Raw genomic sequence first — 24,222 nt, 5'->3', positions numbered from 1 at the left:
TTAACAGGAAAATATTTTGAATTTTATTTTTTCACGTTATTATCAAGTACACAATTACAATAATGTCACACATCCCTATATGATTCTATGTATTTTGTTTTTTTCTTTTGTCTTTTTTACAAAGTGTACAGAGGGAAGGACGTATACAATATTTAACAGGGTATTTTCTACAGAACAATAATTTATATTATGTCCTTGTAAAAATCTGTACCTTTTTTAAACATTAAACTGAAACATCCATTTTATAGCATTTGCTAAGCAAATTATTTAAGAATTAAAACTAACCTGTAACTAATGTCAGTACATTAACAATAACTATAATTTCATTTTCTCTTTATACAGACAAATACATTTTACAAAATCCACTTGACCAAACCCTTAATTATTAAAAAAAAAAAAAAAAAGTTCCAACATTGTGCTTTAAAAAAAAAAAGTGTGTATGATTCCAGGCTACGTAAGAGAAAGCAAATGTGTAAAATTGTGTTCTTTGTCTTTCAGCTTATTTAAAAAAATAAAGTTCAAAATGGCTAAAATCCTCGGCAATGCTATGGGAATTTACGCAGATTTTGTACACTTTTCAGGTTTCCAGTTAGAAAACTCCTGAACGTAAGGGGGGGGGGGGGAAAGTCACAGGAGGGCACTCTGCGAGACGCAAATGGAAAATCTCTACTGGGTTTTACTGCGTCTGATTTGGCAATCAGTAGGCAACAGACAGAGCTACGGCCATGTAGAAAATCCACTGACTTCACCGGGGATTTCAACGAAGGCACAGTGCAGCACATCTGGGTATTACACACTAAAGGTTCACGGCCGGTTAGTAGCAATATTATACAAGAGCACGTCGGACAAGTCTGGGGGCACCGTCACGCAGGCATCAAAAGAAAAAAACATTATACAATAAAGGTAGTGACATGGCATTCGACTCTCCTGAACTGCAAACTAAACACAAGTATTTCGGCTTACAGTGGAACAGGAGGGCTGAGAAGTAGGAGCGGGGCTCAGTAACAAAACAAAATACAAAAGGCTTAGCAGATGCACATCTGAAAGGAAACCTTTGTCCCTTTATCACCCCAAACCTGAAATCATTCCTAACTTTACCTGCCTAGAAACAAGAGTCAACACTGGGCCAGGCTCTGAACCCTTTCCGCTAGCGAATTGCTGGTTACAAATCTATCCTAATCCGGCAGGCAGCCAGGTCGGAATTCTGCAATCCATCGTCGACCAGCGGCTTTGGTGGGAATTTGAGCAAGGGGAGCAGGGCCGGGTCCTAAAATCTGGCATGTAATTAAATGGTTTGGGTTTTTTGCTCCACAGTTGTTGTTAAGGTACATGACTTCGTGCTTGGTACATTTATGCTGTAATTAGCAAATGCTATGGCGCTATTTTATAATAGTCTTCAGGTGGCAAAATTGCATATAATAATTGTAATGTTCTCCCAGCTGTTTATAAACAGATTAAAAGAACTAGGTTAATTCTGGATACTGCACTAATTAATAAACAGCAGCTTAATGCAGCTGCTAATGGCTCAGGAAAAACATTCAGTTTAGAAACAGTTCTATCCTAAGTTACTTTTCTTATTGAGGATATCTACATTAGAACATCTCTACTCCTTATGAACGCATCTGCTCCACTCCATCCCCCTCTGAAGCCCTCACTGTAAATATCTCCGTTTCCAAAATGGAGGCACCTCTTGGTCTTAAATTTTATTCTAAAACAACTCACAATAAAAATGTGACTTGAACCAGAAACTGTTCTTTCAAAGAAATACCAATATACATAAAAGCATTAAGTTTGAGATACTTTTACCGGCACATACAGACAGTTGTGATCTATTAACTCTGCAAATGGAACAACAGTATTTTACGTTTCCAACATTAAGACAGCTGTAAATTGAAAAAAAAACCAACTCATTTGTAACACGCAAAACCTTTCAAAGACAAAGAAGCACAGAACAATAAACATGTTTGAGCATACTTTTAAATTCGCCAAAGAAAGGTAACAAATGCCCCAAACCAGTTTTTTAAATATTCTTCTCTCTGAAACCTGAATTGAAATGCAGAATAGCTTTCCGCAATAAAGTTAGATGTGTAACTCCTCAAATGGAAAATAGTTAACCTGCCACAAAGTCTGTATAGTCAAAACAAGACAATCAGGTGGGCCCTAGTGACTTTATCTTCAACATCACAATTCCCCATTTTATACACACCCCTGACAATTTTAATCAAGAGAAATTTCCTATTTTTAAAATTCACGACAAAACTGCATTAACATGGACACTGTGAGTATCAACGAGGTCAGTAAGATAAATATACTTAAATAAACTATTACGGTTGAAAAATTCAGTAAGAGACAGGGTTTACTTTATTAAATGCAACTTTATTGTTGCCATCTTTTCTTCATTTATTAAACAAACTGAATAGAATTCAGAACACGCTATTGAACAAAAAGTATAAAAGTCAACTAGAAGCAATAATCCTATTTTTATACAGCAACAAATCAAATGCACAGTATGTTTTTTTGTTGTTTTTTTGTGTGTGATCGCAGGTGATTGGCTTTAAAATAAGCTAACTGCCTGAAAGGCAAAATTCCTTTCTAATTCCAGCCATAAGTCTGTGAAAGAGACTTTAAGGCAGCCCAACATCTTTATGATGCCGCATAATGTGCTGGTTCTTCTCTGAAGGCCTTCGGAAACCTTTCTTGCAATACTCACAACGGTGAGGGTAGTCTTTTGTATGAATGGAAATAACATGCCGTTTGAAGCCTGAGGCGTCTGTAGTGCTATACTCACAGTACTCACACTGATAAACTTTCCTGCCACTGTGTGTTTTCATGTGCTTTTTCAGCTCGTTTTGTTGCCTAAAGCCCTTTCTACATCTCTTGCACCTGAATGGAAGATCCTTTGTGTGAACTGAGAGTATGTGGCGACTCAGAATGAACGGATCTGCAATCTTAAAGTCACAATGTCTGCATTGGTGCAATTTTTTACCCTTGTGAGCCGCCACGTGTTTTTTCAGTTCCGAAGGCCTGTGAAAGCCTTTATCACACATATCACACTTATGAGGATAGTCTTTTGTGTGGACTGAAATTATGTGTCGTTTCAGATCACTCGAGTTTGAGCTCTTATGGTCACAATGCAAACACTGATGTGTTTTACTTTCTTGATGCATAAGCGTATGCTGCTGTAGCTCTTTGGTATCTGAAAAAGTCTGGAAACAAATATCGCACTTGAATGGCGTTTCCTTACTGTGTTTAGTCTTTACATGAGTTTTCAAGTTAGAAGAGTCGGCAGATCGGTATTCACAATATTGGCACTGGTACGGTTTTTCACCAGTGTGGATTCGCATGTGCTTCTTGAGCTCTGACGGATGGCGAAATCCTTTGCCACACTCCACGCAAATATGAGGAAAGTTCTTGCTGTGGACAGCTAAGAGGTGATGATTCAGTAATCCTTGTTCTGCTGTCTCATAGTCGCAGAATTTGCACTTGTGCATTTTATTAACTCCTTTGTCCCTGTGCACCATCTTGTGAGTAAATAAAGTTCCTGCATGAGAGAAGCTTTTCCCACACTCATCGCACTCAATAAGCTTTTCTGTTTTGTTGGTCAGCTTATGACTCTCCAAGTGGTTATGTAAACTTATTTTTTTATTCGTAGTGTAATCACAGTCTGTGCATCTGTATTTCTTCTTAGTAAGAAGGTGCTCTGGGTGGTTTTTCATGTGCCTTTTCAAGAAACCTCTAGATTTAAATTTCTTTCCACAAATCATGCAGGGGTAGACTGTCAACGGATGACCATCAGGGCCAATGATTATTGCTGAAAAACAACAAAAATCCCTTCATTAATATTATACGACGATATTACACTTCCATAAATGTCCTATTTCAACCTTAACAATAAGATGAATTGTTAAATAAGATTATACACACACTTTACTATATAACAAGCAAGCTTGTTACTGGGCTAGGTAGAAGAAATTGAGGGAATTACTACTTTCATTCATTTTTATTATCAGGAGAAAGGAAATACTGTTTTTTGATGGAGACAACCAAAGCATCACCCGGCTGTTCTTCACCTCAAATAATTCTACTTTGAAGAACTCTGACCGAGTTCACACGTTAAATACACGCAGAAACCGACGCTGGGGCAAAGAACAGCAGCCAACTTGTTAAACTGAGTATCACATAGTAAGCGTAGCACACGATCTTCTTTGACTTTCCACGCATCTGTAGATAAAGTTTAATCTGGCAGTTTAATCACCTACCGCTGACTCCCATTCACATGTCCCCAAACTAACACCTCCTTCTTGTGCCATCTGTCACAGTTACTATCTGAAGAGGTATCAAGCAGGAATCAGCGAGAACACATTTCACATACGGACACACCTCAAAGCTTTGGAACTTATTTGGACTCATCCATCAGGCTGATTTGTTTACCCTGAATTTGTCTAGGCATGCTAAAAAGCTCTCTTTTCCAAAAATGTTTTAGAAGGAGAACTGACTAGGTAGCTGGAAATAGAAAAAGCAAACTTTAAGATTAAATTTTGCCTGGTTTACTGATTCAGTGCTAGACAAACCAGAACTCCTACAGTTAAGTCACAATTTGGCAAGAAACTTTTAGTATCATTTAAGGCAAAGCTACTAAAGAAAAGAGTTGTGTGCTTTTTCAAATTTATCAGACCAAATAGATCATTCAGACCATAACACAGCAGCAGCAGAAACCAAACAATGCCAAAGCAGTACATCTGTTCTTAGAGATGCAAGTAAGAACATTGGTGTGAACTTCAAGGCAATTTATTTCACAATTAAAACAGAAAAGGGTATAGAAGTATATATTACATTTGGTAGTGTAAATGTGCAGATTTTCCAGTTACTTATTGAGCAGATACAATGAAATTTATTGTTCAATACATTTCAATAAAGACAAAAAGGGGTTTTAAAAAGCACTATTGCAGAACACTGTTTATCTAACATCACCTTTAAAAAAGTTACATTAAATATTAAAAATGGTGTGGCAAGTTAAGTATGTAAGTTTTTAACCTTTTACTATGATACTGATTTTCTTCTGTGTCAGAGACGGTTTCCTTTAAAACAACCCCCACAATCCAAACCAACTATGTATTTAAATTTAAAGTAAAATATGCACTCATTTATGATGTAGAAGTGTTGACAAGAAAATAATTCCCAAAATAATCACTGTTTTTTACAAGACATTGCACATGCTATCAGCAAAGTACATCTGTTCATGGTTAAGTGCCTAGAGGAATGAGAGTACAGCCAGCCAGCAGATACTCACTCACCTGTTTGATACTGCCTGGACTCAGGTCTCCTTTTTTTCTTTGGTTTTTGCTTAGCCAGTCTCCCAAGTCCAGCTGACTCATCTATGTGCAAAAGAGCACTTGCAGTGCCATTCCGACTTTCAATGCCATCGTTGTTATTACCTAACAAGATAAGTTAAAAAGTTACCTACCGTCATCACTCTACAGATTATTCGAGCAACAAACTCTACAATGGTAATAAAAGAAATGATAAACTATTATCTAGACATTTAATCAAACCATAATAATGTACAGGATGAGCTGCAAAACTTCTCCGTGTGTAAATTACGAATTATGTTTGGCATTATGAACCTGGAAGCATTGGCTTTGTTAACCTAATTTTACAGGAGTACACAATTTACAGGAATTAATGGTTTTCCATTTTGCAAAGAGTTCTCCTTTAACTGCAGTTTTTGTTGCTAATTATGCCCCAAATGCTTAACATCAGTAAACAATAGCATGTCACAACATTTACTGTGCCCGATTTTCTTCTCAGTCCTGAAATAAATTCATGTGTGAGCTCCCATTCACTTCTGGGCATCTGAATTCACCTGACTGAAGTTTCTCACACACCGAGTTTCAGAACTGGAACTGCAATCAAAGAATAGTTCTGAACAGCCCATAAACTTGCACACAAAGTACACTTCTTACTAGCTGCACACCTGATGCTTTAACACTTACACATTCTTTCTACTGGCAACAAAGAGCATGCTCAGTATTGTAAAATAGAAAGAAGAGAACAATCTTTGCCTCACAGAGCTTCCTGTTTAATACAGAAACGGTATTACTGGATATAAAACAAACATGAAAATTTCAAGTAAATATATCTATATATTCGGGAAGGTATTTATTGGCAATCAGTTTAACCTTGGTGATTTAAGGGCACAAGTAAATTTTAATAACAAATTTTGTGGTTAAGTAGTTACTTGATCAATAGAAGGCAACAGTTCCTAGTGAAAGCAAAGCACACAAATAAGACAGGAAGACTGAAGTGGAAGAAAGTGCAAGATGCTCAATAGCTCTTCCCTTTGTAGAGTGCCGAGAATGAATATTCGTGGTTAATGTAAGAAGACTCAGAGCCAGGAACAGGAATGTGCGGAGCCTGAAGATTCTGATGTATTTGCTAGCTCAAGTGTTGAAGAGCAAATGTGGTAAGTGACAAACGTTGAAAGCAAAAACCCATTTCACATCTTACATGTAGGAAGTACAGTTTGCAACAGGTGCATGATGACTCCTTCTAGAGTAAAACACAAACCAGGCCTCAAACATTTTCTAATACTAGAATAAAATTGCAAAAATTTGCTGTAATATAAAGCACAGTGGGACTGGGCTTTGCTACAGTACAGCAGCAAACCAAATTTAACATTTTAAGATGCCACTGTTATCAGCTCTTAACCCTCTTTCAGTGGAGAAGAGTTCCGAGAAGCGCAGATAACAAACTTCTGCAATTTTCATGCCTGCATGCTTCATTATTTCTTCCCTTTACCCCCACTTCTCACCTTGCATGCTAGGTTGCTTACTGCTGACAATGCAATCACTCCACTGTTTCCCACATCCTCAAATTCTCCTTTCAATTCTGTCTCTCTGTTCTTAACACACTCTGCTCCACTTTCTCCTCCTTCTCCAAAATCACTGAATGTTCATTCAGTCTACAACTGTTGTTTCAAGTGAACTTAATTTCACTTTTAATTCCCAGTCAACCTGGCTTCTGTCCCTCCCTCTCCACTGAAACTGTGCTCACCAGTATATGGCCAAAGATAAGGCTCTGGGTGCACTGCCATCCATCTCCTAAACAACTTTTAACACACACTGCTCCCTGAAATCTTGCCCTCCCTTGAGTTACATCCATGATTCTAGCCCCCAATGCATTCTCAGCACTTCCCCACCATTTGCCTGCTGGCACCATCACCACAATCAACATCATGCAGACATATAACCTAATTTCTGTCCTCTACACCACTATTTCTTCTGCTTCATTTAGAAGGAGAAAGGGACAATATGGAAACATTTCTAAGATGAGATTTTGGTCTACCAGTTTATGTAAGTTGTGGATATCAGTTTGTGCACCAGTTGGTGCTCAGATACTAATGATCAAGAAAAATGGTTCTGCATGCTGGAAATATTCTCAAGGTTCTGCTATAATTTTAAGATGTCTCCCTCCAGCTTCTTTTTTGTTAATCAATTAATTATTTCCATTAGTGAAATCATATATTTATATGTTCCTTCTAGAAAGCACTTAAATCAAGCTAGAGGTCAGTGTTGCTTTTCACTGTTACACTGAATCTTACATATTCCCATCTGCTTCCTTCCTTCCTGCACCCCACCCCCCCAAATATTCAGTTCTATTCCCAAGCCAGCTCTTAACTGTGTCCTAAAACTGTGAAGGACAGATGTACACGAGATGCAATTTTTCAGCTGAAAGCTCGTGTACTTCCCCTTCTACATCATGAAAATATGAAGGAAAATGCCTGCTAAAATAGGAGTAAGAAGCCTGCCTTACAGCTTCTCTCTTCTTCTCTTTTTAAGGCTCATTATGCCAAGAAACCATTCTTAAACTAAAACTTTAACAACAAATACAAAAGCACAAATACTCCACTACCCTCCAAAAAACAATCCCTGACATTTTGCTATAGACAGTGTCACCAGGAAGAATTGAGTATTACCTACCATAAGCTGCTGCCCAAGCTATGGGCATGAAAGTTTTAATTTCAGTGTCATCAATTTGCTGTTCATGGGCCACTGCTGCATCCTCCTCTCCTACAATCACTTCCATGTAAACCTCATCAGCTATTTCTGCAACATCTAAGAGAAAAAGAAGTCAAGAAAAAATTAATAGGAACACTGCACTGCTGAAAGTGAAAATCCCTGTTCCCAAATGAAAGCCACCTACTTACTTAAGTCTTCATCTTCATGCTGAGAATCATTTACAGTCATGTAAACCATTTTCTCCCTTGGAATACGAATACTGCTATTTTGATCAAGTAGTCCAACTGCGTGGTCATTCTCTGGCTCACTCTCCACAATGTCTACTGTGCCCCCTAATTAGGAAGACCAGAACAAAATATTTTAAATACGCTTTGTTCAAATTCTGCGCTAAACTGCAGAAAATTGAGTTGTCACTCTTTTAACATCAGACCCACAGCTCTTTACAGATGACTTGAGAGAAACCACAGCCTCTAATTATACAAAATTTCAAATGTCAGGTTGGAGTATTCTAAAATGAGCATATTTTACCTAAGTCATCTTCTCCAGGATCTGCTTTGAATATATAGACCTTGATGACTTCTGGACAAATGCCATCCACTTTACAAGAGCCACTTTCTGACTCTGCTTCCATGGTAATTTCAGCAGAACCTTCGTGTTCTATCTTACCAGCATCATCCACTACAAAAACAAGTTATTACAATTACCCAGTCATATACAGACAGACATACATGAAAGACTTTATTACTTTATTACTCAAATTTGGAAGCAGTTTAAAATTAAAAAGTTGTGATAAAGAACATACCCATAAATATTTTTTTCATATCCTTGAAAACAATGACAATAAACACCAAAATAAATTCAAGCCGTATCTTCTACTTAAGGGGGAAGTGCAAAAGTGCTGCAGTGATATGACTAGAAGCATGAACACCACACCAGGCAATGCTAATAGGGAAACAGTGATCTGCAGCAAGATGGTGGTAGGAAGAAACTGCACGTTAGTACTTACTCTGTGGCATAGTTTCACTTATTCTCAGTTTTAATTGCTTTCTCCCTCACAACTAATAACGCATTAACTGTTTTTTTTCAAAAGCATTATCTGTTGCTCAACCCTGCCTCTAATGCAAGTGGTACTACTGCTGCCAGTCAGACGTGGTTCCTTGCAAAGCGGTGTTATTGATGCTTCTTCAGCTAACTAGAGAGGAAACCTAAATGAAAACTACAGGAAGAAAACCCTCCACTTTTCTCATCCACTCAATAGCCAAGGGATCAAGCACAGTGTCAAAGTGCTGTCCTGATGCCACAGCACCAGTGAACCTATTCAACTGATTGTTCATGGTGCCCTTACTGCAAGGGACTTGCACTGGATTTTATGCTGTAGCCCTATATACTCTCCTTACTATCATCTCAAATTTTGTTCTCTTGCTTTCAGAACTGTACCGACACCACGCTTCAGTTTCAATTGCCGTAACTTCCGAGGCCTCCCACATAAACATGGCTAACAGCCAGCTTTATGAGGAACACATTTCTGATTCTTAAGACATACTCTACACAGGCACGCAAACACACACACCATCTACTTTACCCAGCATGGGTTTTCAAGAAAAAAATACTAAATATGCGTTCACAAAAATCAAAGCCAGCATCTCAAGACCTTCAGAGAATCTCCCAACTTCAGAAGCCCCAGAAGTTTGAGGGTTGAGATTATTTAAGAATTCCTAACATGACGGCATACTTTTGTAATTTGTGTCTTTATTGTTCATAAAGTCACTTTTGGAGGCTAATATGGCTCCCTCAGAGCCATGCATAACTTCAATTCATGACAAGACGACATGAAAGTTATACTAAAGGAAGTGTAAGAACCGTCCCATAAATGTTGTAGAATTTTTAACTACCATGCCTAGCACATACAAAATACTTAATGAAGTATGCTCATTTTACTGGCACTCATTAAACTACCCTCATAACTAAATCGTAGCTTTACTACTCAGTAACTGCAACTCTTCCATTTCATTTAAGACTTAAAAAAAAAGAAAAAAGCTCAAAATGTCATGACTATATTTTCCTGCCATGAAGTCAATAAATTAGCCTTTAAATTAGATAAACTAGCACGTGTTCTGCCTCATGTATCAAACACAACTGTATTTAAGTACAGTTTCTCAATCAGGCAATGTTATTCACACAAAAAAATGAATAACATTAAATTATGAAGCACTAAAATAAATTAGTCTATCTCCCTCCTCACCAAAAAAGCAGCAGAAGAACATTAAATAGTCTTATGCCACGTTCATGATCAATGGCCACCACACAGAATACTTCAAGCAGTAAGATGTATAAAAAATGACTTCGTGTCACGGGACAACATAACATCCTGTAGCTGAAACCCCAAAGCATTTCAAAAGTAAAAACCTTAAGATGTTCTTTTGAATCATGTTAACAACGTAGCTCCACAGCACGTATATTCAGTTATTGAGCAGACTTTCATAAATTCTTTGGCATATGCATGAAACACCAAACGTCACTGGAACTCTAACAAAAAAACCCTTGCTTTCGTTCCTACACTAGATTTATGTAGTTGTTCTCCTTTAACTTGGCTGTTTCCAGTGTCACGCACGTGTACTTGGAAGGCTTTCAAATCAGCGTAGACCAATTTTACACCGCTGAAGCCAAAGGGGGAAGTCTGCCACCAAGCTCAACTGATGCTGGAACATACTCAAGGAAGGAAAATTATGTCTGAAGCAATCAGAGAGAAAACAAACCTACATGCACCATGTGAAACAGGCTGGTTTCTTTTAACCAAAACAGAGTTTTTTACTTCCATACATATATGGAAGTATCCATTGATAACATTCACACAACAGAAGAATCCTAGATCTTAAAAATATTCTCCATTTACTCTTCGAAATAAGTTCTCCAAGGTTCAAAGTCATCTTTTAAACAACATGATTAAAAAAAATCATTCCACCGTTTAGAGTTTGTTTGTTTATCCCTGATTTCCCTCTATATTCAACAATATTTTAAAAATGTAACAACTGGTTTAAATATTTTTTTGACAGTGCCATGAAAGTGTAAGGAAACTGACGTGGAGGGATATTAGGCCAACTTTTCTCAACCAAAAGGAAAAAATTTCACTATTGATAGATGGTAATACTTGAAAAACTAAAGTCCCTGAAGGCCTTGAAAAGTAATAGCATTTGCAGTATAGTAGCAAACAGGTAACAGGAAAAGTAGGGTGGAAAGAAAAAGGTTGAAAAAAAGATAAAAATCAGAAGAGACAAACAAGATGAAAGAGAATGGGTATCTATCACACAAAGTACCATTTCCATGGTATTTTGTCCTATGGCTACATAAGCATTTATCTACACTTGATTCATTGATGCTCTGGCAGCATTTATGAAATTTGATTTCTATTTAACACTTTCCCTATGTTTCTGCATTCTCCACATATCTCAGTCTCACAATCAGAGAAAATTATATTCATAAATACTTGACTGATCAATGTTTGAAGTTGGAACTCTGATGATGTTTGAATTTTTCATTTGAATTCACAGCCCATCAAGGGATCCCACAAATACCGTGCATGACTGATCTTCTCTCACACTGTTCCTCTTTGAAATTACAAAAAAACCCCCAACCCCAAAGGACTTAAAAGTATTAGTTAAGCTTATAAGAGACCACTTCCTTTCCAGTAGAGATGCTGGGCAGTTACTACACTCATCAGAAGTCACATGCTAGAAAAAATGCTGTCGTTCCTTGTGCCTTCATTTAATTACATATTAACTGAACACTAAAACCCTTAAATGTATGATTTTTTTTTTCTTTCTACTAGCTGGTAGCTTTCTTTCAGTAAGCAAGTAGATTCAGACTAATTCTCTAAGTTAAAAAAAAAAAAAGAAAAAAGGAGAAATTATTAGACACAACATTATTTTACATAAATTGCAAGAATGCATTCTATGGTTAGTTTCCTGACATTCTTCACAGACTTCACCGATTAGAGCAGACTGCTTTTTGCATACTATGAGCTGCAAGAAACAACCAAAAAACCTATGCGCTTCTCCAATGTTGCAATAATTGCTTCCATACAAAGATAATGCTTGAATTTTTATTAAAAGCACAAACAGATGAGAAAGGTGTCACACAACATGAAAGACGTGGCATATTCAAAGCCCATCTAGTTATCACAGGGAAACAACAAAAGGAGAGCAACAGATTAAAAAAAGGAATAGAGAGTAAAACAAAGAAATAAAAGATGCAGGCAACATTAACAACAGACTGATTGTTTAATATGTGTTCTATCACGATGACAGCACTGGTCTCCTAGAAAAACATTACATCTAATAAAAAAAATCATATAATGTCATAAACTATAATGTCCAATGAATAATTATCTCCTATATCTTTACCCTCCTATTAAAATATATCCAATGGCATTTTGGGGACAGAAACGAGCTCCTGTGTATTGATAATAAAAACAATATTTAAAACCCAGCTGAAGCCAGTTTCCCCATATAGTAGCATAAATGCTAGCCCAAGATCCTGCATACTGCATTTGCTTAAATGGTATCTCTTTTGTTTAACCATGACACATACACTTTCCCCAAGAAGTTGGTTTTATTTTGTTATATCCAGTATTTACTGGATCAGCAGATGCAGACTTTGTAGCCTTGCAGTCTTTTACTCCTAACTAGAAAAATGCAAATATCTGTAACTGTCTTTATTTTTTTAATGGTTTCCATAAGCTTTTACTTTTATTCCTTCCTACCATTTCTCGTCTATATGGGATTAATGAGGAAAATAAAGGGATTGTAAAAGATAAAATTCACTCAAGCACTAAGAAACCTTCCATCTTTTTCAAGTACACACTGCTCATTGCTAAATAATACACCAAAACAATTCTTACAAACATTCTAAGAAAAAGTCTGTCTCTGCACCAGTTTAACAGATCTTGAAATCTGTCTATGGAGCAATTAGACGAGAATCATCTACTTTGTCAGCCTTTATGTTCCCAAATGATTCTCTTTGCTGCTAAAAAAATGCGTATCATGGGATACTTGCCTGCTTACAAAATAAACAACCCTATTTAACCATCCTTAATGAAAAAGGCCACTCCTAACTATTCTGTTTTCTCTAAAATAGATTAAAAGCATGCTGTATTCCCCAGACAGGCTTTGTTCAGTTATCTGTGATAGAAACATTTTACTTGTACTTCACTTTATAGCAGAGAATTCCTAGTCCACTGAAGAAGTTATTTTTACTGTCATTTCTTAAATGGCAAAGCAGGTTTTCTAACCTGTGACAAAACAGAAATCTGTTCTATTTTGGTTTTAATGCCATTGCCATTACACAGGAGCAACAGTATACCCTATGCATCTGAAGCTCCCCTCAGGGCAGCAATCTAGCAGAGGAGAACTTCCTGAGCTCCAAACTGGTATCTAACACTTGTCCTTCTCATCCTGCTCTCCCCACCATGCAAATCAGACTAAGCTCCGAGGCATCACTCAGCCCGAGGGAACTGTCATCTCCGTCACCTCTCATGGTGACCTCCTGAGCAGCCTCGGCTGCAACAACTGTTGGTGCATTCCGGTGGTCAGGCAGAAGCACGGCGGCAAGTTCCATCTCACAGAAAGAAAAACGTGATTCCCTGCATCTTTAAGAACCTCCGGGGCAAAAGAGGTAGGTATTTATTTATGCAGTCATTATTCTCTCTCTTTCAGTACCCTGGGTTCTGACTCCTGTAATGAAAAGTGTAAATTGAGATACAACAAAAAAAAGACACATCTAACTCAGAGCAAAGTAAGGGTATGGATGGACATAACATAGCCCCTGTATTTGCAAACACTGTGTAACTTCCTAAAACTGAAGCTTAAACTTTGTGAGGCTACCCTTCACTCCCTCCAGACTCCCCTTGTCAAACCTCCTTTGTGCCTCACCATTTTTACTGCAATTAAATATGACTATATTGGAATACAACTTTTTGTCTTATGGAACTGGTTCACGCCAGAGGACATATCTTACTTTGCCAAGCTGAGTAAAATCAGACAAGCAAAAATCTTCATTTCTATCTTATGGCCAGGTATAAGGCACTACTTGCCTTGGTTAGTAAACACAGGGGGTTTTTTGTTGTTGTTTTGACAAACACTAGCTAATCTCACCATTATTATTTAACTTATGGAGAAATGATTTTCCAAGCCTTAAAAGTTGCTACCAAATAATTAGTACCAGTGTGAGCCAACACACAATTTATCCGTTCCTGACCAAACTCATGAACTGGCTTGTTATGGCGTACATGAAAGAAAAACTGATTTATCAAACCTTCTTGAATCCTTTTCAAGCTACTAACTAGTAGCAGTTTGCATTCTTTGTTGAATGAATATCTGATTCTGCTCTGCTGTAAATGCCCCGAATCTACCATGGACCAAAAATAAAGCTTGAAGGCAAAGGCAAAGTATCCAAGAAAAAAGGTGAGTACATCAAAAGTTAAGTGATAATATAAGCTGTGCCAAGAAACATTATCTTGGAAATGAAAAAAGCAAAGGCGTATCAATGCAGAAGCTAAATTAAATCTAAATGGGAAAAGAAATATTAAAATACTGAGCTTATTGAAGCAAAGTCACAGAATGAAACCCACAGGGACTGTACTCTTTGAAAAGACAAACCAGTTTGAAACGAGGAAAGAAGCTAAAAGCACAACATTAAAAAAAGTACACATAGATTAGTCATTTCAAAACAGGTATTTTCAGGATAAAGCTAAGAAAATTATCTTATTTTAAGAAAATCTATGTAGACTCAGTTCATTAGGAACAAAAATGGAAATGCTTAAAGAGAGCCACAAGATAGGAGGAAGACAGCAAAAAGATTTTGCCAATAACTTCCATTGAAGAATACTGACTGAGAAACCTACGACAGAAAGAACACAAAGTGTCACCCCCTGCTTTGCAAGTGATTAGCTAAAAGAAGACAGGCAAAAGCATCCTGAAGAACACGGTCTAGCTCCCAGATCTGGGAAGCAGCTACATTTGGCTACTCTAATGGCAGACAAAATTACATTCCAACATCTGCCCCAGCAGTTCAGGGAAGTTTGCCAGAATCAAGCTCAAATTTACAGGTTAGGATGAAAAAAAATCAGAAACTAGGCTGATGTTACTACCTTTTAAAAACCAACTAATACTAAGTTCAACTAAAGCACTGAGACAGTCAAACAGATCAATAAACACATATACAGCCAAGGCAAAAAAAAAAAAAAAGGAAATTAATTCAAATAATGTTTTCAATACAACGAAGAGACTATTTGGCAAGATAGTCTTTACTTGAAGGAAAAGCACTAGACTCTGACTTCACAACCAGAAGAACTTGTTATACAGGCTTTAAACACAGTAGGTGGTAATAGGGAACTTCCCTTTAAAATGAACTGTAGAACATACTTAACGTTTTAAAGACAAACAGAAAGGATGCGTGTTTTGTAGCATAACGATTGTTTTAAATGCTGGCTTTTTTAAGATTCTGAATCTAAACAAAGTATATTGCAAGACTCTCAAGAGGCATTTAATGTTAAATAAAGTATGAAACTGCAGAAATAGATGACTGAAAAAGGAGAATGTCCCAGCAAAACCAAACAATTAAATTCCTTTGTTTTCTGCCAGTTACCACCCACTGACGACTGGTACATCTAAGACGACTTCCTACCTGGGTGGGTATTTTAGGGATCATGCAATATGGCACCCACCAAGGCATTCTGTCCTCATTCAGCCACTGGCAATGGTTGAATGGGACACGTATCCACCCACCCCTCTCACGTGAATTTACACAGACACAGTTTGCAAAGTGTTCCTGCGACAGCAGCCCCAGAGGCCTCACTCTGCTGCTCATGCTGCAGAATGACAACCCGCAGGGGAAGGGTGAGCAGACAGACAGGAGCAACCGCATCTTAAGAGCTACAGTCAGGGATAAGAAACAGGTAAGGATCACCACCAGAGTCTTGACACAGTCAGGCCTCAATTACCTGTAGGTGGGTTGTCCACTTTGTTGCCTAACTATGCTGCAGGTGCAGAAACATTTGAGCTGCTTTCATGTGATCTAACTCAGGTCCAGAATCAGAAAGTTTTATCTGTACCATACTGTACAGACTGCATTTTTATTAGTTTGGATAAATACTATTTCAGAGAGCAGCATCCCTGGCCTATTTCACCTCAGTATGATCTTGCAGCTTAATTTTACAATATTTTCTGTTATCCATATTTTGCATTATCCCATTTCATTGTTTTCCCAGATAATAGAGAATTAACTGTACCTCATATAAACTCAAAACATGGCTGCACAAGGTTACTCAAGGAACTCAAGAGATGATAAATTAAGAAATGCAGTGATCCTAGGTAAGGAGAAGCAACATTAAAATCCATAAGTACAGAATATAAAATTAAAACAAGTTATTATACATTTCAAAAAAGTGTCCAAAGGTAAAAAAAAAAAAAAAAAAAAAGAAAAAAAGAAAAGGGAAAAAAAAGGTAACTGAAGCAGAGCATGAAGTATACCTCATCAATAGAGTCATTTAATGCTGGACAAAATTGAAGTGCCTGAAATGGCAATTAAACAAACCAGCCTAACACAGCTTTTCTATTTCTACGACAGTCGGTCGACACTCTGAAGTTCCTAGGTGCTGCATTGAGCAATCATTATATTAAGTAACATACTTAGAGCAAGCTCTAGTTCACACAAATGGATATCCTCAATAGAAAAAGTATTGATGATATGCTTTGTTTTTCTCCACCCTTTACTTTTAAGTCTTTTGAAACAGGATTCAAATGGATTGTGCCACTGTTCCTAAGGGAGATTAAGATATTCACAGTTGCTTCTCAGCTACCAGCAGCAATAGCTACTCTTTCTGTTGGCAGCATACCTCTGTCCTTTGCTTCATCAAGAGAAGAAAACACATCCCAACAGCAAAGAAAACCACACTGTCGCCTGTATCTAATTGTAAATGGGGTGGAAAGGGTGGGGGCTGAGCAAAAAACAAGACAAGGATAACAAATTGTTGTTTGGACTTCCGAAAAATTGGGGGTGGGGGTGGGTATTTTTCCTTTTCCATGAAATAATTTTGTTTTCTTCATGTCTTGGCAGTAATCTTAATAACCTGCACATACATGCATTTTCAAACAAGGTCACATTTCTCTTCATTCTGTTCTCACCAAGTATATGGCATTAGTTTACTGGAATTCTTACTCTTTGTTCATATGCTATAAAATGCTACAGAAATAATTTATAATCAGACATGCATTTGCCAGTATTTCTCTCCATTAGCTTCACCAGAATTTTTAGCTGGTACATGTTCCTAAAAATACCCCCATTTGAGTACATATGTGTGATCTGCGTTACATTAAATAATACAGAAAATCTGGTTTTGGTACTGTCGTAAGCCCTCCCTCAGATATTTCAAACACCACCCAAGCCTGTATCATAAGAATTTTGATGGCTTTACTCAGACACTTACAGGAAATCATAAGGTAATCTTCACAGTTGCCCTTTTCATCTTGATGTTCCACAGGGATTCCATTGGCATCGATGACTGCCTCTGATGCACAGTCTGCCACCAAGACTTCCTCAGAAACAACATCTGTTCCCAGAGTATCAGTGACAATATCTGCTTCTTCAACATTATCATGAACTACATGTTCTACATGTCCAACTTCAGGTACATGCATTGACTCACTTGTCAGTACATGTTCTGGTATAGACATTGCTTCTGCTGTTATGTCAGAAGCTAAAACGTCATCTGGGACGGTGCAATGAGCCAAAGAAACCTCTTCGGCTACATCTGTGTCCAGCACTTGTTCAGGAATAATGACAGTTTCAGATACGTCTGGCTCCTCCATGATATCTGGGCACTGAACATCCTCGATAACAACATCCTCAATGACATCTTGGATTACTACAGAATCTGGATCATCAGGAACAAAATTATGCACGGTTATATCTGAGTCGACTACATCTGAAACAAACACTGTTTCCTGTACTTCCACAACAATCTGATCTCCATCCATATGTGCTGCATCAGCTCCTGAAAAACATAATTGTAACAGCAGTTAAATTGTAAAACTAACTCAGATGAGGTGGTTAATAATTGAAATGACTTCTATTTTACTTCAACTTTTACACTATGCTGCAATTTAGTAAAACAGGCGTTAACAGCCTATGAGCAATAAAGATAGGCAGATATACGGGGAGCAAGTCCTCCGTAGATGCTAACATAACTAAGATGAACAACATTTTCTCTCCTGGAAAAGATTACCAATTTTTAGACTCTCCCCCAACATTCAAACAACTATTACTTGACAGAACAGTAGCTCATTCATATTGCTCTGAGTAATAAAAACAAACAAAAATCGAAAGCAACTACTCTATACAAAAGCAATGATGCAGCACACCACTTTTAAGCAAAGACAAAATAAATGACAGTCAGTTGCATCTAATGCAAACACTCTTATCTACATACTACCTCCTGACAGACCTGTTGGATCAAAAAATGCATTTGGCTCATGTGGCTGCAATTCAAGCCCATCTTCATCCATGGCCTTTAACTCTCATCAGTCACAGTGTCTGTAGAAGGTAAAGAAGAAAGGTTATTTAACTTGTATTAGGCCATGAAGGTTGTCTCTGCCTGTGCACTGAAAAGCAGAAATTTTGGGTGCATGGAAGTTAGCAGGAAGTTAACACCTCTTGACTTTGAGATGGACCAGATTTCACTCAGGGTACCTCTGTTTGGGATTCCAGAAATACTACTCTAGAACCACCTAACACCCAGGGTCTGAGTAAAAGCAGTGTGAGCCCAAACACTCCCGGTCCATTTCTCAAAACCCCACAGCTCCACAAACACGGAAGCAGCTGATAAAGGGATATGAAAACATGATGTCCTTATAATCTTACAAAGAAAAAAAAAATGAAGGCAAAGCCTAGACAAGTTCACACTCGAGTCTTTTTTGGATGGTGGGGAATACAGTGTTGTCAAATCAATAAAGCTCTAAGCTAAGTTAAAGGTAGACAGCCAGTAATCTGAAACGCATGCTGCTTTTGATGCCCCCTGTGTTCATACTTGGGCAGTCAGGAGGAAGTGACTCTTATGTCACTTCAGGAATTGAAACTGCTTCCAGAACATAACATCGTATGTTTTCAAACCTCAGATGCATGAATATTTTAAAAAATCCTGCCCCGAGACAAAGTACAGATTTGCTTTTGTATTAAAAAATATCACCAGTTCTCAAAAATTACCAAATGTCATACTCTACCAAATTTCTTTGCACAGAATGTCAACATTTCTTCAATGCATAATAACAACTTAAGACGTCAATCTTCTTAACAAAATAACCAAACAAGATCACAAAGTTAAAATACTTACTAAAACCTGAAACGGCAATCTAAATTTTGCTGCTTACATATGTGCATTATAATTAGGATCAGGCAAACCTAGTTGGGTAAAATGTGATCTAACATAAACTTGTACTACTCCCTTGCACTTAATCCAACTAGTTTCCTAAATGCAGAACCAGCAAGAGGCAACAGAGTGTTGCTATATGTTTCTGCTCGTGTTTCTGTACAAATGGAAGATGCGATTCTCCTTCCTCCAAACATCTTTCACAGTAACAGGCAGAAATCTCTCCATTCCTGTGATACTTTCACAAAAGACCTGGAGAAAACATTAAGATTCTGCCCAAGGTTTCCGTAAGAATCATAACCTTTCCGAATTACGTCAACTAACATTTACATTAATTAAGTCTTCATGGGGGAAACTGCTATACAAAAGAAAAAATTTAACCACCACTCCAAAACACAAACCTACAACCATAATCTGTAGCAAGCATTTTCTAGAATTCACCATTTTTCTAGCCCAACTTTTCTCAAATCTTTGCAGCTAACCACCTGATTTATATATCAGAAAATGTATTTTTACAGGTTGAGGGAGAAATACAGCCAGAAGGAGGAAAAGCAGCAGCAGTCTAATAAGTTTTCCTAAGGGGTCCCGTATTTGTGTGATGTTCAGTCGGAAGGCCCCTATATTTTAAAGACAGCTGCGCTAACAAATCATTGTAGTGTCCAGCTGGACATAAATCACCTCACAATTATTCTGACTGTCAAGTATTTCTGTCAGAAGCACCCACTATTAACAGAACAGCTCTTCACACAGATACTTTTTTCAGAATCGAGAGCAGAAGAAAAGCATTTCTCAGCCTCAGATACAAGACACAGCTTGAGTGACAGCAATCAACTCCGGCCATGCCACAGAAACAAGAACAGAACAACAAGGTTTCATAGCCATTTAAGCAAGAATTACTCATACCCAAGTTGGTTTACTTCCATCTGTTCAGTACATACCTAGCCAGTCTATTACAAATGTCTTTCCTATTCATCTTGCCATCTTTTCTGTGTTGTCTCCACAGTTTAGCTTCTTCTTTTCTGTTGCTTCTTCTCCAACTTCTTGTGTGCCTGTACCCATACTACGTTCCTCACCTCCTCACCCGCTCATTTCATCTCTCCAGCTTACAACTACAGCACACTCCCATCGTTCACACAAAACCATGCTACTCATCAATTTGTAGCAAAGACTGTATCAGCAATTCACAGATTTTTTTTATTTTTTTTTCTGGAGGAGGCAGGGGGGATTAAGCGTTGGCAGAAATAAACTGCCTCTCTCCTCTGGCAACGCAAACCTAAGAAGATAGCACTCGCTGTCCAGCTATCTGGGAAAAGTCAAGATGCTGTTTCTGCCTGTGCTTTTGAGGATTGTATTATCATACATATTAGCCTCTGATCGGCTGGGACCCAGCCAGCTTGAAGTGTCAGTTCACCACTAGCTACTGGAAGAACTGGCATTCGTTTTCTCCACTTCCTGCTTTCATCACTCAACCATCACGCCACCACAAATTCCTACCTCTTATGATTCATGCATGTACTTTCTCTATCCTATCCTCTCCCCAAATTCCTCACTGTCTCTATGAGCGAGGGTCTCCATCGTCCTTCCGTCTATCCTCTTCACCCACGCGACCCGGAGGCTGCCGCCACTACTTCTTGTCTTCCAAAACACACCCGCTGACGCCATCTCTTCACTGCTCCTCTCACTGCTGCCCAGATTCCAGGTAACAGACGCTAAAACCTATGAGTCTCAGTGGTGTTCACGACAGTGCAGTTTCAAAAAGACACTTCCACCAGCAGTGACAGCCCAGCAGACCTTCAAATGCATGCTCTGTGTAACAGCGTGGCCTCTTGTGTATCAGCAAGGTCGTTTCACCTACAGGGGCATACTATCTGCAAAACAAAGGCTCAGGTTCTACACAAACTGAAGAAGTTTCCAGGGCACATGGGTTTTCAAGACTGAGTCTTAAAAAAGCCACAGATTTATGCTTTGGTACTTGTTCCAAAGAAGAAGAAAAAAACCCCAACCCTTTCACCGAATGAGTTTCTTTCTAGATAAGGTTTCCCATAACACGCTTTTGCACCCGGACCCAGCCAACAAATTCACGTACACAAATTCCTACCCCTGTGCAGGACCAGGAAGACTTTAGAAGTGCTCCACGAGGGCACAGACCCCACCTCCACAGAAAGTTGCTGCAGAAAGAGGACCAGAATAAGATGCAGGCATTTAAGACAGGATTTAACTGAACTGTTTAAAATTATAAAGGTGCCTAAATCAAAATCTGCAGTCCAAAAAGGCATCCAGGCATCTGTCAGTGGATGGGGAAAAAAAAAAAAACAAAACAAAACCAACCCTAAAAATTTCCTGAAATCATTTCAGGGTTTGAGCATTCTAACCAGTAGATGTGAAAATACTGTGTTTCTTCCCGCTTGCTCCTCTTCTAAGCAGTAGGCCAGCACAGGGGCCCAAGATTCAGCCACACAAAGGAAGGTATGCCACATGGTTCTGTACCAACCGGCGGCTCCGTGATGAAGGCACTGTTCTGCAACACGAGAAATACCAGAGCTTCTTGTTGGGAGCACCGCACCGAACACCTTCAAATTCCCTGGCAAGCTCCCTAAGCTCTGTGGTACCACAAGGCTAAGAAGCAATTCCAGTAGTTCATTTTCCTGCAAGATTTCAAGAAGGGTAGAGACTTCTCTCCTTTTTTTTTGTAAAATATTCCAGCCAACACTTACCTCGGGAGCAGGTTCTGGCACCGAAGCAGACAGAATCAATTTTCAGTTCAAGTCTGGGAACCTAAACTGTCAAGGAGAAGCAGGTGCCCAGCCATGTCCCTACACTTACTCCTTCTCAACACCCAAATCTACGTGGCTCTTTATTCAAATCTCAGTAATTCGGGAACTGCCCTTCTACCACTACGACAGAAAAGGCCTAGGCACCTAAAACCAGGTTTTATACCTCTGAAAAGAGCTAAACATCTACGTCTTCCACTTGGCTTGGGTCTGTGCCAGCTTCACATGGATTGAGAGTTAATACAACTCTAAAATACACCTAATTCCACGTGTAAAGTTAGTTCTTACAAATTGACTTTAACCTGTTTATTCAGAGACTTGGCTGGTTTTGGTTTTATGAAAGTCAAGGCAGTATTTTCAAGCAGAAGGACAGATAGAAAATGATATATTAATGGAAGAAATGGTATTAAGCTATTAGCAACAAAATAACCTCCCAAAATAAAAATGGGTATTTTCTGTAAAGCTGATCTTGAGTACCGTCGGTCAAGAGAAGCAACGCAGAGAGCGCACTAGTCTTGCCACATTACAAATCCTTGACTCAATAGGCCTTGCAAGGTAATCAAGATGAAATAAAAAGAAATAGACGAGCTGTCACGCTTTAAAGACAGAACAACTTTAAAAATAGAGTTCCTTAGAAGGAAGAGCTTTAATATGCACAGAAACTGTCAGTTCGTCTGTTCTCATCAAAGAAAGGGAAAATAGGAAAAAGAGAAAAAGGAGAAACTTCAGAAAAGCCATCTTTATGAAAAAGAAATATGTAAGACAGTCCTCTGCCTGCTCCTAACGAAAGAACAGTACTTCTGCTTATTTGCAGTAAGGGCATAAACCAAATACCCACGCAGCAAAACTCTGACCCTTCCCAGAAAAATCAAGGCATAAACGGCAAGAATTCCAAGCCCTGGCCCCTACCTATGCTGAGACAACTTAAGTGTACAACCATAACCAGGTTCCCGTCATGCCTTGCTACACCACATTAAAAATTGCAGCATGCCTTGCATGTCCCAATTGGGTTAGAGCCCCGAGCTACCCGAAGCTTCGCTGTGGTTATGAGACGACTGTGGGTTCAGTCTACACTATTGCTGCAGTGTCACAACTCTCCCTACGTGACCCACTTACGGGGAATGCGATGTACACACAAGCTCTCCATCACACACACATGAAAGGTAGAAAAAAATTATACTCCTATGGCATCCAATTCTTATCTTGGAAATAACCCCCGTTATTACTAGGTGAATAAATGGAAGAATAAAAACGATGTTACAAACGTGACGGTGTAATCATTTAGTTGTTTATTTCTTGATGCATCTCCCTCAGTTTTGGCAGGAGAATCAGGACTGCTGCTTCCACTGCGATTTCGTAAGAAATCTCAAGTCTTTTCCTCTTTGTTGTAGTTCGGTATTTGCAAAAACTGGTTAAAGAAACGGGTTTTGTCCAGATTTCACGGGGATGTTGCGAGCCGGGCGGCACCCAAGCTAATTGTTTAACGAAACCTAAATTAGGGAAATAACCAGTACCGGGTGCCCTTTTGAAACTACTTTCCACTCAGCTGGGGGGCCTCTGCAGGAGAGGGGAGGAGAACCCAGCACCAAGGCGAGGGAGGGGGCTCCGCGCCTCCACAGCCGGCTGCCCTGCGGGGTGGCTGGGCGAAGGAGACCGGGGACGAACCTCTCACCGCCGCCCGAATTCCCGGCCGGGAGGAGAGGAGAGGAGAGGAGGCCGTGGCAGGAGTGTGTGTGTGGGGGGGGCCGACGGCTGGCAGCCCTGGCACGGCCGCACAGGAAGCCGCCATGGGCCGGAAAGCGCCGAGCTCCCCTGCGACTCGCTGGCTGGCAGGCGGGGAGGAGGGAGAAGCGGCGGGGAGGGGGTGTGGGGAGGCTACGGGCTCTCCCTCCTTCGGAGCTTGCGGCCCGCAGCTGCGATGAGCGGGGCCAGGGGCTCCCCCCTCCGGCCCGGCCTGCGCGGAGGCACGGGCTCTGGCGAGCGATTAATTCAAGATGGCGCCCGGCGCCCTCCG

The 24,222-nt window shown here is 39.2% G+C and overlaps 1 protein-coding gene across 3 annotated transcripts; it reads right to left on the bottom strand.

Annotated features, from left to right (window-relative positions):
• ZFX (zinc finger protein, X-linked) lies at positions 1-23,774 on the bottom strand. Of its 3 annotated transcripts, XM_010571299.1 has the most exons (8): positions 22,152-23,774; positions 18,517-18,605; positions 17,500-18,066; positions 8,547-8,696; positions 8,207-8,350; positions 7,980-8,114; positions 5,295-5,435; positions 1-3,811 (listed from the first exon to the last, which is right to left on the bottom strand). In XM_010571299.1, exons 2-8 carry the CDS (start codon positions 18,575-18,577, stop codon positions 2,625-2,627), a joined length of 2,385 nt encoding a protein of 794 aa, XP_010569601.1. In that variant the 5' UTR covers positions 18,578-18,605; positions 22,152-23,774; the 3' UTR covers positions 1-2,624. The 3 variants fall into 3 exon arrangements, with proteins under 3 accessions (XP_010569601.1, XP_010569603.1, XP_010569602.1); XM_010571301.1 differs by lacking the exons at positions 17,500-18,066; positions 18,517-18,605; positions 22,152-23,774 and adding an exon at positions 16,303-16,382; XM_010571300.1 differs by lacking the exons at positions 7,980-8,114; positions 8,207-8,350; positions 8,547-8,696.
• Between the last annotated feature and the right edge of the window lie 448 nt (positions 23,775-24,222).

Source organism: Haliaeetus leucocephalus, unplaced genomic scaffold (genome assembly GCF_000737465.1).
Source record: "Haliaeetus leucocephalus isolate CR32 unplaced genomic scaffold, Haliaeetus_leucocephalus-4.0 Scaffold317, whole genome shotgun sequence".
NCBI classification, from domain to species: domain Eukaryota; kingdom Metazoa; phylum Chordata; class Aves; order Accipitriformes; family Accipitridae; genus Haliaeetus; species Haliaeetus leucocephalus.
Note: the sequence above shows the minus strand (reverse complement) of the source record. Positions and strands in the feature narration are given on the sequence as shown.

Bases quoted from the DNA above. Each gene is read 5' to 3' on its own strand.
- ZFX (XM_010571299.1), bottom strand. From the start codon at position 18,577: ATGGATGAAGATGGGCTTGAATTGCAGCCACATGAGCCAAATGCATTT. The intron at 8,697-17,499 runs GTAAGTGTCTGA...TTGTTTTTGTAG, and splicing joins AGATTACCTTATGATTTCCT to TGGATGATGCTGGTAAGATA. The intron at 8,351-8,546 runs GTAAAATATGCT...CTTCCTAATTAG, and splicing joins TCCTGGAGAAGATGACTTAG to GGGGCACAGTAGACATTGTG.